At 38.2% G+C, this 16,064-nt stretch overlaps 1 protein-coding gene across 1 annotated transcript in view; it reads right to left on the reverse strand.

Annotated features, from left to right (window-relative positions):
• CSMD1 (CUB and Sushi multiple domains 1) overlaps positions 1-16,064 on the reverse strand; it is a 1,554,536-nt gene that overhangs the window by 23,913 nt on the left and 1,514,559 nt on the right. Inside the window, exons 56-62 of the mRNA XM_058524846.1 lie at positions 15,301-15,489; positions 12,465-12,638; positions 11,229-11,411; positions 4,392-4,568; positions 3,578-3,757; positions 1,150-1,323; positions 687-860 (exon numbers count right to left, since the gene is read on the reverse strand). Of these exons, the coding sequence (XP_058380829.1) occupies positions 687-860; positions 1,150-1,323; positions 3,578-3,757; positions 4,392-4,568; positions 11,229-11,411; positions 12,465-12,638; positions 15,301-15,489 (1,251 nt within the window). The remainder of the gene's footprint in view (positions 1-686; positions 861-1,149; positions 1,324-3,577; positions 3,758-4,391; positions 4,569-11,228; positions 11,412-12,464; positions 12,639-15,300; positions 15,490-16,064) is intronic.

Consider the following 16,064-nt stretch of genomic DNA (forward strand, 5'->3'; position numbering starts at 1 on the left):
ATTAACCCAGCAGTAAACTTGAGTCTGCAGCAGTGAGTGATGGAGAAAATTGCTCCGAATGGAGAATGAGGGGTTCTGGTTTCTGTGCCACTCACCGTGTGACTTTTGACAAAGATAATTTCTATCTCAACCCTTTCTATGAGGCAGAGATTTAATCTAAAAACGAAGAGTTTAGGTCATATAGAAAGTCTCTTCTGACTTGCAATTTTCATTCTCCTATTCTGAGGTCACCAGAACATAAGTGTCCAATGCAACTCTTTCTACCACTGCTGATAGCACAGGTGGTTCAGGGGACACTAAACTGGTGACTGAGAGACGTGCATGGAATGGAAGGCCGTAAACCCACGGGAGGCTGGGCTCCTGGTGATGGCTGTTCCGGAGAAGGGCCATGACAGCATTGTCAACAAAGCTGTCTTTCCCCTGGAGAATGCAGTTGTCAGTTGAGATGGTCAGGAGATGGAGATGCTGAGGCAAGAGAACATAGCCTAGCAGCTATCTTAACAGACTTCTAACTTAAACTCCAGACTTAGTCTGCCCTACTTAATAGAGGTTGCACACCGGCTTGGCTGATTAGCACTTCCACAAAGAATTATCTACAGGAATATCCTATGTACCCACAAATGACCGATTTTAGGATGAACTATCCTCATCCCCAAACACCCTCAGGGATGCCCTGTCATGATTACCGATGCAAGTGGGTTGTATGCCACTCCACGTGCCGTCAGCTTGGCAGACTCTTCTGGAAGATCCCACCAGTATGAAGGGGGATTTGCACTGGAAGGAGACTTCAGACTTATAGGTGAAACTCTTGCCACTGAGTCGTCCCTCTGCAGGGGTGCCTGGGTCTCCACAGAACACGGCTGTTGAAAACAACAAAGTCAGCTAACATCACTGTCCCTGGATTAGGTTACCCTATTAAATTTGTTTAACTAGTTCCTGTTAAATCTTTAGGTATAACTCATAAACCAATAAACGACAGAAGGGACAGAATCTGCCCTGGGGCAGTGCAGTCTCAAATTTGAGTGTTTGCATATTGTAACAGGGCTCTCCATTACACATGGCTCTTTTCCTCCAATTGCAACCTGAGGGTGCGCATGCTGGTGCTGTTGCAAACGTGACCCGAGGAACGAGTTTTGCCAGAGCACTTACGCAGGCATTGGGGAATCTCCCCTTTCCACACCCCACGACCTTCGCAGGACAGGATGGCGGCATGAGAAGGCTGGTAGCCGTCCACACAGCTGTAGCTTATGCTGGCGCCCCAGTGGAAATCCGCTCCCTCCACTTTTCCATTCTGCACTTGAGGAGGCGGACTGCACATGACAGCTATTTCCAAAGAACAAACAAGATTAAACTTTCTAGAGCTTCTACCACCACTGCGATGCTCAAATGATCCACATTTTAATTGTACCTGAATTACCAGTGACATCAACATAGAGTTGTGTTTTTTTACTAAAAGAATGATTGAGGAAGACAATAAATCAAAATAATATAACTTTTCTCCAGTATTTCTTCATTAATTTTGATCAAGTACATAAAAGCAAAGCAAAGTCAAGACGTATCACACTGTAACAGAAAGCAGGATTGAACATGACATTCTCAATATGTACAAGGCCAGAAAGGAAGAAATACTCTTATTCAATTTACATCTTCTTATGATGGAAACCAAGGACAAATCAAATCAGGGCTCGGTCATATGACGTGAGACACACTTTTGAATTTATATATACAGGTGGTAAGAATTTCTCCTGCAGTAGTTTTTTCTTTATTTAAAGATAGCATATAATTTCCAAAAGACATAGTCTGTTGATCCATTTGCTGAATAATTACAAAACAAATGCTTGAATGGTTAAAGAAGATTCTGTAAAACACCACTTGCCAGTGTTTTATAACAATCTCGGAGCCTGATGTCTACTTTGTGCTTGGAGCTGCAGAGCAAGAACACAGTTCTCATGGGTGATCTGCCAGTTGGTGATGGACCCACATATCCACCTTTCCTACTCTAGCCGTTGTACTAAGATGCACCATCTAAACATCTTCTTCCCTGAAGAGCCAAGAGCTGGATTTTTCACATAGGAGGTTTTCCAATGACAAATTAGGCAGCAGGAGAAGAGACTCACCTGCATTTTCTCACCTGCATTATTTTCTTAGGCGTGCTCAGACTTTCTCGTGTGAGAAAGACATATAGATGCACACAGAATCACACGTGCATACTCAACAGCTGGAAATGGGCCCTTCTCTTGCCATTCAACCTTCCATCCATCTATTTGTTTTTTCAATGAAAAGGCCCCCAGTAATGAGTAACTTGGTTCAACAAAGGGGATGATGAGGGTAACTACCAGGAGAAAAGTTCAGGGGGAGAGAGAGTGATCTCATATGGAAGGGCCTAGTTGGCCATGGGGTTAATTATTAATGCAATGGATATTAAAAAGAGGAACACCCCAACAGAACTTTGTGAGTTTCATTAACATTTATCTAGTGCCTGCTATGTAACAGACATCATATTAATAATTGCAGATAGAAGGAAGAACAGAAGACAGTGCCATCCTTGCACTCTAGTGGGAGGTAAAACGAGAACAGTCCAAGACCATGCCCATGTCAGAAGGGAGAGGAAGCCATCGTGTTGAACACTGAGATCTCATTCAGCCCTCACAACAAGCTCTGTCTACACAAGACCTGCCTGTCTTTCAGAGCCCATTGAAGATGGCACTGTCCATCAATGCTTCCCAGTGTCCCCGCTCTCCACTCTCATAGTATTTTATCTGTTCCTAGTCTAATAAGGAGTGAGACATCACATTTTTGTGTTTGATCACTGACAACTTTCAAGCCCCACTCCTCTCCCTCCCCCGGCCGCCCGCCTCTGGGCCAGCTGAGGAGAAAGCCTGCAGGCTCTCTCTCTGGTGCTGGTGGAGAAGTCCTAACCCTATAAAACAGTGTCCCTGTACAGCTTTCACCAGCCCCACTCCCTTGTCACCGTAAGGGCCCAACCCACTCCCTCTACTTTGCTCAAGACACCTAGACTGGCTTCAGCCTGCTCTGCTTGCCCCAGAAAGTCCAATTGTAGGAGTCATAAAACTTTCCATACCATTTCCATATTTATGTGGCATCCTCAGTCTCAGCATCTGAATCCCACAAAACATCATGGCACTAACATTCTCTGCCATTATTTGATGATTAGCTTCCCTCTCTACCCTGACTCTAAATCCCTATAATTATATTCCCCATCATATCTGCCATAAGACTCAATACAGCCAGGGTTAACATGTTTACTGAGAGAGCAAAGCATTAGGATTCAAACCATAGACTTAGAGGTAGTATGACTGTCATTTGAATCCTGACGTCTCCAATCCCTGATCTGTGATCCTGAGCCATTTACTAACTCTCTCTGTGAGTCTGTCTTCCCATCTGTGAAACTGAGATTAAAGTATTAAGAAAATGAAGTGATTTAATATTTGCAAATGAGTTTACAAGAATTCCTAGCACATAGAAGGACTACATAAATGCTTGCAAAATGAAATAAAGCATAATTCAATAAAGACTTCTATCTGTCTGAGTGAAACCACCAAGTACTGACACAGACCTCTGCAGACAGGCTTGCTGTGATTCCACGTACTGTCTTTGGTACAACGGATAGTGGGGGATGTGATGGGCTCCATGAGGTAGCCGGGGTTACACTGGTAGCTCACGGTCTTATTGAAGGTGAAATCTGCCCCAAACTGGATGCCATTGGCCAGTGTACCCGGATCACCACAGCTTATAACTAATAAGCAGGAAACAAAAAAGAATTAGAGAAATACCAGATTATCATGAAATGAATTCATCACAGTTTCTATTCAAGTTACTCTCCTTAAGCTGCCACTTAAAGTGATTAAGCAGTGAATTATTATAGCAATTCTGTCCTCTGTCTGATGGTTTTACTGACTGGCTGTCAGGCGGCGATGTCTTTGGAATCAATTATGTCTATTCCACCGGTGGTCGGCTGTGTGGATGCCGGCTGCCATCCTTGTCTCGTCCCTAATAAGGCATGGTGCGTAATCACACCACAAAGTTATGGACACAGACACAGGCTGTGATCAGAGAACCAAACACCTTTGTCATTTCCTTGCAGATTGGTCTACACAGAGAGAAAACTTCGACTATTTTTGGCATCAGTTTTACAATGTCCAACTCAGACCAACTGGCCATTTAAAGTAGTGTCAACCATATAAATAAGAAAGTAAAGAAAAATCTAAAAGTATCTAATAAATAGAGTCATAATAGCAAATATATGGATATCTTTTTTTCTCTATGTATTAAAAAATGAATAAAACACTTTAGAAAATAAATTTATTTTTCTCAATCAAGTAGATATCACGGTAATGTCCTTGAGTCTAGCGTGACGGTTAGGTACGAACTTGTGCAGTCCGGAGCTGTGCCTGTCCAGGTCCCATTGGCTGTGCAGTGCCGAGTGATCAGCCCCGAGGTCTTATAGCCCTCCCAACAGGCGTAGATGACCGAGCTGGAGAACAGGATGCCATCACTACTGACAATCATGCCGTTGGTGGGCGTGCCCGGATTCCCACAGGACACAGCTGTGAGGGACACAGAAACAGTGACACACCAAGAGAGTGATCCATTACTAAAACATCAGATACAAGAGACCAAGGTCATCAGTGTAATAGATGACATATTTATTTTAAAAAATAGGACATATTACTATAGAAGATATTTACTTTGGGACTCACCCATTATTTCATTGATGAGTTACAAATGTGAAAATTATATTTTCATGTTATCCCTTCTAAAGTGCATTACTTCAGAACAAATTAAAAGATGAGTCAAAGCTTTGAAAATTCAAAGCCTTGCTACTTTGAGATTTAACATGTTTATAATATAAAAATAAAATTATTATGATTTTAAAGGATCTATTTGATAGTAGCAACTCAGAAGTGCCTCCTTTCGTGCAACAGCTGAGTTTTTTAAAAAATCTGGACAAATCAGGTCATATTTTATATCTCTAGGATAATTCATTTTGAAGAATAAGGGATGCTTGAGGAATATGAATGACTACACTTAAACTGTTTTGCAAGATGTCTCCTCAATGTCACCAAGTCTAATGGCAGAGGTGTGAATTGGCTTTGGCACGGCTGCACTTTACATTCTCTCCAGATGATCTTTATGGCGTGCACAGGCATTGAGACTTCAGCTAATGATGGGCAGTGCAACAGGTCTACACTCCAGCTATCCTGTGTGTGCCTTAGTTCGGTACACTGAAAGAAAGTTCGGCAGCTGCTGGGTATGCATCAAGGCGATGAGTTTAATCTATAACAGCTTTTTTTTGCTTTCTGTAGTTAAGCCTATGTATCATAAGGACAGTTATTTTTCCTCCTTAACCCTCCTACAATAATGTACAACAGGCAGACACATAAAGAATGCGACCCTTGGCTGGATTTTAATAACAAGAATGTATCGTGAGACCATTTCTGAGAATGACCAAAATATTTGAAAATACTCATGCCTATTTAGTTGCTCTGCTTTCAAATCTAGCCTCGAGAACAAAGATACATTCTTCTTAAAAATATGGAAGAAAACAGACTGCAAAATGTATGTAGCATAGAAAAGCCACCATAATGGAAGTTGAGGGAATTGCCTATTATATCATGCTGAAAATGCACTCACCCTCAGGTTGAACTAGATCTTGTTTGACAAATATAAAGCACACACGCTCATGCTTCTCTACCATGACAGACATAACTAATCAATCATAACCCTCTTCCCAGATGAGTCTGGGTTTGAACTTAAATCCTTTCTAACACAGACCTTTCAGTAGTTTTTTGGTTGGCATTTGAGATGAGATATATTTACCAATCCTGAAGCAGATGACACCTAATATTCTCTAAAGCTCAAAAGTTCTACAATGGCTGTGATATAAATTAAAATTTCATATTGCAAAAAACCAAGATGTTAGACTATCCAAGACAATTATTCATTCAACAAACATGGATTCATCACTTAGTATGCAATATTTATTGTGTAGAGGTCATAATGGAAAGCCCGACATAACGAAGAATTATATGGATCCAATTCATAATTTAGCAAACCAACAAAAGACACACATGTTGTTTTATTTTATTCTAATCATATCTGCTATTAAAATCTAAGTAGCAATTTTCAAAAGTCCCCTGTGAAGGACTAATGCTAAAATGAAACACACGATTGGTGAAATATATTCAATTTAATTTACAGACAAATGTCAGTGAAAGAATGCCCATCATAATAATGCCATCCTAATGTTTAGACAGTCCCCTCAAATACTGTATTCTATAAAATCAGATTCATGGTTAACATTTTTTTTCTGACAGGGACACTTTCACTGCTGGTTATGCCTATGAAAATGAAAATCAGAAGGCAGCATCAACAAGTCTATTTTTATATTAAGGCCATAATGTTATGAGATATAAGAGGATTGCAACTAAAGTGAAATAAGAGATTAAATTTAGAGTCACAAAAAGAGAATAAAAGTTTTTTAAAAGTTAAAATTTCTTTTTAAATACATCTTGTCTTTTTAAGTACATTTGGTTACTGTGACTCCTTTTGGTAAAATATCATTTTCTTTTATTTGATTGGTAATAAAATTGCCTTATACTTATTCCAAATACACTTTATTGTTTACAGATATCAACACTGTTCACTTAGCATGCTGTATTAGGAAGATTGCTGTCAAACTGAGTTAAATAGCTTGGGGTTTGAATCTTTGCTCCTATAAGCTAAGTAAACATGGGCGATGAATACCAGCTCTTGATGTGTAGTGCCTATACTGTAAAATGGGCGTAATAGAGATAATTTCCCCACAGATTAAACATAGTATATGCAAAATGCTAGTAAACAATCAGGTATGTTAATAACAGTAAATATATACATGGCAGCTGATGCTATTGTTATTTCTATTATCATCATTATCATCATATATCCATTACCTGAATAAAATGTAGGCTTTCTCATAATTTCATGGGAAAGAGGATTAAGAGTTGCCTAATACAACTAAAACCAATAAGGTAGTTATATTTAAGCAACTTCATGAGCTATATCAATTTGAAAAGTTAAGTTAATGAGCTTATGATTAAAAGACTAGATTGCTATCAAAGAAAACACAATTTAAAGTGATGGAAATATATTAAAAAGGTAAGTTCTTTAATGTTTAAGAGTTTTAAAAATATTTTTCTTTTGTGATTCATGAACTCCTCCTTCTTTTTACAATTTATTGAAATGTCCCATCAGGACCTAACGTTTGTAATAGATTCAGAGAAGGTAATTTCATCAAGGGGGAGATGATCTTGGTTGGGGTATTGAATATATGGTCATGGCTAACCTTTTTGGAAATGAAAAAATCACTGGTAATTCCCCATGTCTATAGAGAATAATATGTACCCAAAAGATTTGAACCTATGATAAGAAGTGAGAAAAAAAAAGCTACAAATTCTCCAAAATGTTTCAAATTTGTGTGTGTGTGTGCGCGCGTGTGTGTGCGCGTGTGCACATTCACTCATATATCCCTACCCATCATTTGCTGTTTCAGTGAATGTAACATATACCATTACTTACTCAACTTCCCATGATTTCTGTACAGTGCAGGTTTGGAGCTAGTCAGTTTTGTGGGGCATGGCGTATTTCAGAAATATTTTCGGTACTGAAACATTTTAGTAACTCATCTTCTTTCTGTACATAGCTTTTAAGGGCCAAGTTTTTAAGGATTTTATAGGAGGCACTTGAATTTCTACCTTCAGAACTAAATGCTGTTTTAAAAACACTTTGCATAGTCTGAGGGGCTGGTGTGGTAGCACAGTGGTTAAGTTCATGTGCTCTGCTTTGGCGGTCCAGAGTTCACAGGTTCAGATCCTGGGCACAGACCTACACACCGCTCATCAAGCCATGCTGAGGTGGCATCTCACATACAAAATAGAGAAAGATTGGCACAGATGTTAGCTCAGGGCTAATCTTCCTCACCCCCCTCCCCCCCAAAAAAAGAAAAGAAATACTTTGCATAGTCTGAGTTAGGAACATCATGACGTGAAATCCAATTAAACTCTCCTAATCGAATAAATGACTTCCTTGATGCTTTGCTGGAATAGAACTCAGTTCTATATCACAGCGCCAAAGTGAGATTTCTATGGAAAAACATGACTCACTCAAAACTGTTTTAAAATTTTCACCTTTTAAATTTGCAAAGCTAAAGTGCTCAAGGTATAGCCGATATAGATTGCACAGTCCCAAATGAGTGACCATCCTTAATAGAACATGAGTATATCTGAGTGAGGTCTGTTGAGGTATATTTTCCCACCAAATCTGGTTGACTTTAACCAATAATTTTTCAAATATTTTCTTGCCCCATTCTCTCTCTTCTTTTTTCTTCCAATTACTTGAAATCCAATTAAAAGTATGTTAAATTGCTTGTACTGGGGTTTCTTTCTCCATCTTTTTTATCTCTATTTTTCAGATTGGATCATTTTCATTGACCTGCCTTCAAGCTAACTGGCCTTTCTTCCATTTTTAATCTGCTAAGCTCATCCAGCAAAGTCTTTATATCAGATAGTGTATTTTTCAATTCCAGAGTTTCCATTTGATTCTCTTTTATTATTTTCATTTCTCTGTTGAGATTCCCTGTTTATGACTCTAACTTACTTTAAATCCTTGAACATGTTTTTAATAGCTGCTTTAAGTATTTATGTGTCATTTTCAACATTTGGGTCATCCCAGGATCAGATTCTATTTCTATATTTGGTTTGTTTGTGTGTGTCACTATGGGTCATATTGTTCTGAGTTGTGCATATGTAATAATTTTGTATCGTATGCTGGACATTGTGAATGAAATGTTGTATGGATTACGTCATTCCTTTAGAAGGTATTGGGTTTTGTTCTGGTGGGCTTCAAAATTAATTGTAGATCTTTTGGGTCCTGTCCTCAGTTTCATTCTTTATTAGAGGAGATCTATTTAGTCTTAGTCCTAACATGTTTTTGCTCTTAGATCTAGCATGTTCCCCTTATCTTAGGGAGTGGTACACATTCATAATGCACAGGCTTGCTGGACCTCCAATGTTTCTCAGTACGGTATGACTTCCAATATCACAAGTCTGCTCTCAACTCTGCAGCAGCAGATCTTTGCATCACTGAGCCTCACCCGCGTTTGTCAGCCCAGCCCTCGGCTGAGTCACCCAGTGAATGCCACACAGACTTCTGGGGCTCTCCCTTTCTCAGCTCCCCTGTCTCAGATTCCCTATTCTGCACATTCCATTTCAGTAGCCTAGAATAGTTTCTACTTCATCACCTCACCAAGCCACTGTACCACCTGGGTTCACTCCCCAACTTCACAGCCAGAAAAATATGCAGAATGACAGGGGGATTATGGAGTTCTTCTCATTTATTTCTTTTCTCCTGAAGAACATAGTGATGTACTGTCTGTTGTTTAATAACAACAGATAATTGCCTCATATAATTTGTTGTTTTATAGTTGTTCCAAGTAAGAAGGCTAGCCTACTACCATTTAATATGCTATGGATTGAAGTGTAAGTCATATTTAATTTTCATAATGTTCAAATATATTCTGGACCAACAATTCACAGGTGTAGTACAGAGGGAAAAGGTTGGATGGGGTGTAAATGTAGATTACAAAAGTCATGTATAACTTTGAGGCAATAAATGATAGAAGAGAAAACACTCTGGTTTTGGTGAGAAAGAGATGCTATCATGCAAATTTTAATATTCAAATCTCTACAAGAGAGGAGGAACCTGAGGAAATTGTATCTGTGTAAGGAAAAGTCTCCTAAGTTATAGTCACATACTTCAGTCAATAAAAAAAGTATAATCCTGCAATTCACAGCCACAGGTGACATTTTCCCACTACTCTTCAGAAATATTTGATTTACATCAACTTCTTTAGGGCCTAATCTTAAGATTTACACTAATTTGATTCTCAAGAGGCAATATGGAGTCAAAAATTATCTTTGATTATCATATATATATATATATAGATATCTCTATCTATCTATAGATAGATATCTACCTATCTACATCTATAGATATCTATCTATAGATATCTAGATATCTGTATATATGACAATATATAGATATCTCCAAGATAATCTTTGACTCTGAATTAGAACATATATAAACACATATATATGCATGTGTATATATATATGATATATGATGCACACACACATATAGGATTGTCTTATTTATATAGAAATAAAATTTATATCATGTAGATCACATGCAATATAGTTAAGTTATATACAGTATAGTTAGATTTATACATATCTGTTATTCTGTACTTATCTATATAACGTATAAAATGAGAGACAGAGATAAGTAGAGATGGCATAGTAGAGTAGAGAAAATGAAGATTAAGAAACTTGATTTATATTTCTGGTATTGATATTGTGTGAGTTTTTTCAAGTTGATCAAATTATATAGAAAGTGTTTCATACATATAAAAATAAGTATTTAATTAATTTGTGTAACCATTTTAGACTCAAAAATTAAGTAATTGAGAAGTTTGTATGCAAAAAAATTTCTAATATGTAAAGTTTTATCTGTCTGAATTCTAAGTCAGTTATCTTCTGGACCCTAAACAAATCCATGATAGCTCACCTTTGCTCAAGGCTGGCATTACCAATACATGACACAGTGTCTATAAAGTATCTGTGACGTTTTTACTGTTGCTACTGGGGTATCCCACCATTGTTTACGATGCCTCTCAAATATTATAATAACATATATTCACTCCAAAACATTATATAGAAAATAACCCTAGATTCTTCTGTAATTCAGTGCTCTGAGTGAGGGCCATCAGTAGATTAGAAAGAACATGAATTAAAACCTATTCCAGCCTGTGGACATTTCCATCAGTGGTTTATGCTGCTCCTCATCATTGCTCCTTCACCTCAGTTATTCCCCCACAGGAACCACAAAATGCTGCAGATCACATGGAGATTATCACCAGAAGATGAGAAACCTCCTTCAGGCTGTAAACTTTCAAATGGTAGTAACCAGTGTCTTATGAGCCTTTGAAGTCAGGCTATCTCCATATAAGCAGTCACGACTTATGATGATTCTCTTATACATTCTGGGAGAAAATAGTTTATTGTACCAATAGTGGAAATCTCTAGGATTTCTGTGACATATTACTGGTCATTGTAGAATGAATTACACAGTTTCCACTTTAAAGGTCGCCTTTCGGGCTTGAATTGACTCACCTTCACACACGGGCTGCAGCCCAGACCACGACCCATTGAGCAAACATGTTCGCTCGGGAGAGCCTCTCAGCTGGTAGCCCATCTCACAGGAGAAGCGTAGGAGGCTCTTGGCCTTAAACTCATCCCCAAGCCGAGACCCATGTGCTGGGGTCCCCGGATCACCACAAAATCCGGGATTATTCCCTGTTGGACATAAACACATATGGCGATATACAATGTGGTTAGACTTGTTTAAAACAGAGCTGTTTTGGTTAAACAGAAGGAAAAGTTATTTAAATGTGTATTGAATGTGGGGTACAGTTATACAGCATTCTGGAAATCTTGTGAGACAGATTTTCTTTATTATAGCACAAAAATGGAAAGCTTTAAGAAATTGTTCCTGTGTAACTAAAATCAAAATAGCTTATTAAAATATGGTTATGGCAATAATTGATATTCTTTAGAAGAAATAAAACGCTGGGAATGGCCACTGCAAGATTAGTTCACTGGAAGGCTCAGTATGAATAGTGAAAGGGAGATGGGGGTGAAGGTGTATTGGGAATGTAAAAAATAAACGAGTGAGAGGTTTGATTTTTCTCCATTATTTCCAGAGTTGCTGATTCACTGAGTTTTATTTATTTAAGAAACATTCATTGGGCCAGCTCCAGTAGCCTACTGTTAAGTTCCATGTGCTCTGCTTTGGCAGCCTGGGTTTGGTTCCCAGGCACAGACCCACACCTTTCGTCTGTTAGTGGCCATGCTGTAGTGGCAGCTCACATACAAAAAGAGGAAGATTGGCAAAGCATGTTAGCTCAGGGTGAATCTTCCTCAGTGGAAAAAAAAAAAAAAAAAGAAGAAGAAAGAAATATTCACGGAAGAATCACAATGACTTTTTTTTTCAAAGAGGATCAATGTAATTATTGATTACAGAGACAGAAAAGATGTGGAAGAATTGAAAGGAAGCACAGAAATGGAATAAAGTACAAACTGGGACAGACTGAGTCAAAGTAAGCAAGCTTCCCAGCCAAAGTGATAAAGAAACTCCTGGACTCCTGGAGGAGAAAATGTGATGTGATAGGACTTTAATGGTGATGATGATCAAGATGATGACGAGGATGATGATGAAGATGAGGATGATGAAGAGGAGCATGATGGTGATCTATAATAATGGCATATTTGGCTGGAAATGGAATAACTTCAACTAATTGAGGCATTATGCAACATTTCAGGTAATTGTCTGATTGTGTGAGTCCTCACCTGTACAATGGGGCAGTGCTCCACTCCAGTGACTATCCTCTTGGCAAACTCTAGTGCTGTTGCCTACAAGACTCCGGCTCCCTTTGCATGAGTAGTGAACTGTGGCCCCATATGTAAACAGTTCTCCAGTTAGGATAGCATTGGCAGGAACCCCTGGGTGTCCACATGATATAGCTTCAGAAAAAAAAATTAAAATAGATGAGTCCATCATTCCTGTTAAACTGCTTTGCATTGGGAAGTCTCCCACATAGACACCCAAAGAAACATCACCTATTACTGAAAAACACCTAAATGTGCTGGCATATCCCTGCAGATCCCTATAGATAAGAAATACCAATTTCCAGATGATGCTCCCCCCACCTTGAATGTTTATATATAACTGAAGACAAGAAAATGGTCTATTAATGATTTTTTCTTTTTAAATCTTAAGTTAGCTTTGCTTAAGGTAGAAATTTACATTTAGGCTTTCAAAGAGAAAGTCATTCTGCCTAAATTTTTTCCATCTGCTTTTAACTGTATCTCAAATAAGCAGTATTATATGAAATGTTAGAAATTAACATAGATCCATCAAAAATATTTCTATTATTTCTTCAGTTAGTATTAGAACCATATACTTTGCTTGGGGACAAAACTCTGTCAAATCTGATTACTATTCCAGTTCACATGTCTAGGAAGACCATTCTAACAATTTTTTTGGACTAGGCAGCAGTCTAAAATGTTTAAGTCAAAAAATAATAATAAATTACTGATTAGTTTTTCCTTGTTCTATAAAATAATCTAAGTATTTCCATTCATTTCTTTAAAATTATACCAAATCCAGCACATAATCTATTTATAAATTATCCCTCAAAAAGACATATTGTGGAATCCAGATTAATATAAGATAGTGAAGATCTATCTCTCCCTTTCTATGAAGTGCCAAATCAGGGTTAACAACGGACAGATTTTATGCTACATGCAAACAGCTAACTGGACTCAGGCTACCAACAAATTATTCGAAGGTAACTGATTTAACATCCTAGAGGAGTTGCATTTGGTCATTGGTAGCCCAAGAGTTTTATCAACCAGAGAGGCCCATTTAAAAGGCTGAAAGGCATTACCCATCCCCCGAGTCACATTAGCCCTCATACTGATACAGTAGGCATTCACTGGAGAACAAGACACCCACTCATTGGAGAACAAGAGTTTATCTAGATAGAGTCCTGAATCAGTGAAATGGTTGGTAAATGACCAGTTCCAGGTGAAATAAAAGAGAAAAAAAAAAATCAGTGAAACAATGTAACAGCAAAAATTGAGACGCAGCTTAGCTGCTATAGGTCATGTAAAAGCAAACTGCTCCTATTCATGGTAATTGCAATTGTTAATGACAACAAGTGGTGGGAACTGGCCACCTAGGAAAACGAGATCAGTTAAAATCTAGTTCCCGGAGATTTGGAGCACATTGGCATCGTTACAAAAACTAACGAGAGTCTCGTGTAAGCCAGGAAAGACATAAGAGAAATGTCTGGGGAGAAAAAGAAAAAAAAATAATTTCTCTGAAAAATTCCCATGTGTGAAGGCGTAGAAAACCAGAAGGCAGGTAAAATTTGGTAAAGATTGAAATACATTTATAGATGCATTTTCTGTCATATGAGGCTGTACATTTGTTTTTGACAGTCATCACTGTTTCTCCATGGAAATTGATTGTATTGTTACAGTTAGAATTTGAGACAAGTTTCCATGTAGATTGGAAGGAGTTGGGAGGGACACTGACTTGCAGGGAAAAAATCTCCAGTCCCAACCCATTCTGAGAATGTACTGAAAATGCTGTGATTGCAAGAGGTAAAATGGATTATCACACTTTCTTCAGTAAATTCAATTCCTAATGTAATTGTCGTTTCCCACTTAATTTATGCACACAAAGTGCGTACTAGGAAGATAAGATTTTGATTATAAGGATCTTTTGCTTCTGCTTGATTTTAAAATCATCAAAGAGAGTAACCCCTTTTCCTAAATTTTCAGACTGTGGTTTAACAAGATGATTCTCTTTGCGCTAAGGGACAATATGCTTTTTCAAGTGAAAGAAAGTAAGACTATAGCTATTTGGGTTAAAAAAATGTGTTCTTGTCAATCTATATGGTCTGAAATATACTGATAATGATGTTTTGAGGGGAGCCATAATGGTGATCTATAATTTTGTCTGTCTGGAAGAGCGCCTCCATTCTTCAGGGCAATATGCCTTCTCCTTATTTAAATGTATGGGTCAGCAGGAAGCTACTATCAAGATATTATCTTTTTTATTGTATTTCATTGCATTTTTATTATCTATTTTATTGTAACTATTGACTGTACCAGAACTGCTTATGAGACCAAATTAGTAGCCACAGATACTAGGTCAACAGATGGATACTCCATATCAGAGCCCTTTGCCAGCGTTTCTGAATCTGGATCCCGACAGAGTGAAGCTGAGAGGCACGTGGTGTTGAGGCTGCTGGCCGCCATGTTTGAACTGTGTAGAACTAGCCTACCCACTGGGTTGGAGCAGAAGACAAGCAGTCATAAGTAGAGGCAATGACAGAATAGTGGTGCCCAATAGGCTGGGTCCCTTTCTCTCTAGGGCCGGGTATGTGAGCATGCCAGTGTGTCCCCCTTTTTTTTCCTTTCAGACTAGTTTGAGGTGTATTTTGTGATTTCTGGCCAATCTATAAAGATATCATAATAACTTTTACAATTTGTGACGGGGGATAGAAAGAATTAAAAACTAATACTTGTTGAATACTTGAAAAAAACATTTGCTCTGTTGGTGGTGTTCTTATAGGGCTCTGCGACACAAGAATCCAAAATAACCCTCACTTACTCAAACACTTGGGTAGAGAGCGATCCCATAAGCCGTTAGCCGTACAGGTTAAGGCAGAAGATCCCAACAAGTAAAATCCCTTCTTGCAATGATACATGACACTCATTCCATACTCAAAACTCTCAGGGAAATTCTGCTGCCCGTGACGAATGGCATTTTCCACAAAGCCTGGATCGGAACAGTTCACCACTGGAAAAGAAAACATATTACACATCACTTAACACACAGCTATACATTTATAAACAAAATAAATTGGAAAAGAAGGCAAACTCCTCATCATTTTAGAAAGTTCCTGAGATGACAATATCACAGCCAAGGCTAATCATGAAATTACACTCCCTTGATGAATGCTACTTATTGCTTTGGGCCATTTTGCTGCAAAAAATGTCCAACAATGTATCAGCTACTACAGCAATTTTAAGGAGAGGAGGCTAATTTCTTTTAACTATTTCCTAATAGTCTTCTTCAATGTAAAATCTAAAATCAGTTTGCTTGGTTAAGTTTTTATGTTATGAAAATGTTAAAATAGAACAGTTGAAGTTAGTTCAAATATTTTTATTCAAGTGTGATATATTAGGACAGCCTGTGACACAGTAATTAATGGTTCCTCCCCACCCACATGCATTAATGCTTCAATATGCACGCCTAAAGTAATGTCTGTTATATGTCTAATGCAGGTAAAAATGACAATGCTTCCATCAACACTCAGAAATGTAAATCAAGCCAGCTCTGATTGAAGCCTCTTCCCCCTTTAGAAAGAGCCA

This window comes from Diceros bicornis, chromosome 29 (assembly GCF_020826845.1).
Source record: "Diceros bicornis minor isolate mBicDic1 chromosome 29, mDicBic1.mat.cur, whole genome shotgun sequence".
NCBI classification, from domain to species: domain Eukaryota; kingdom Metazoa; phylum Chordata; class Mammalia; order Perissodactyla; family Rhinocerotidae; genus Diceros; species Diceros bicornis.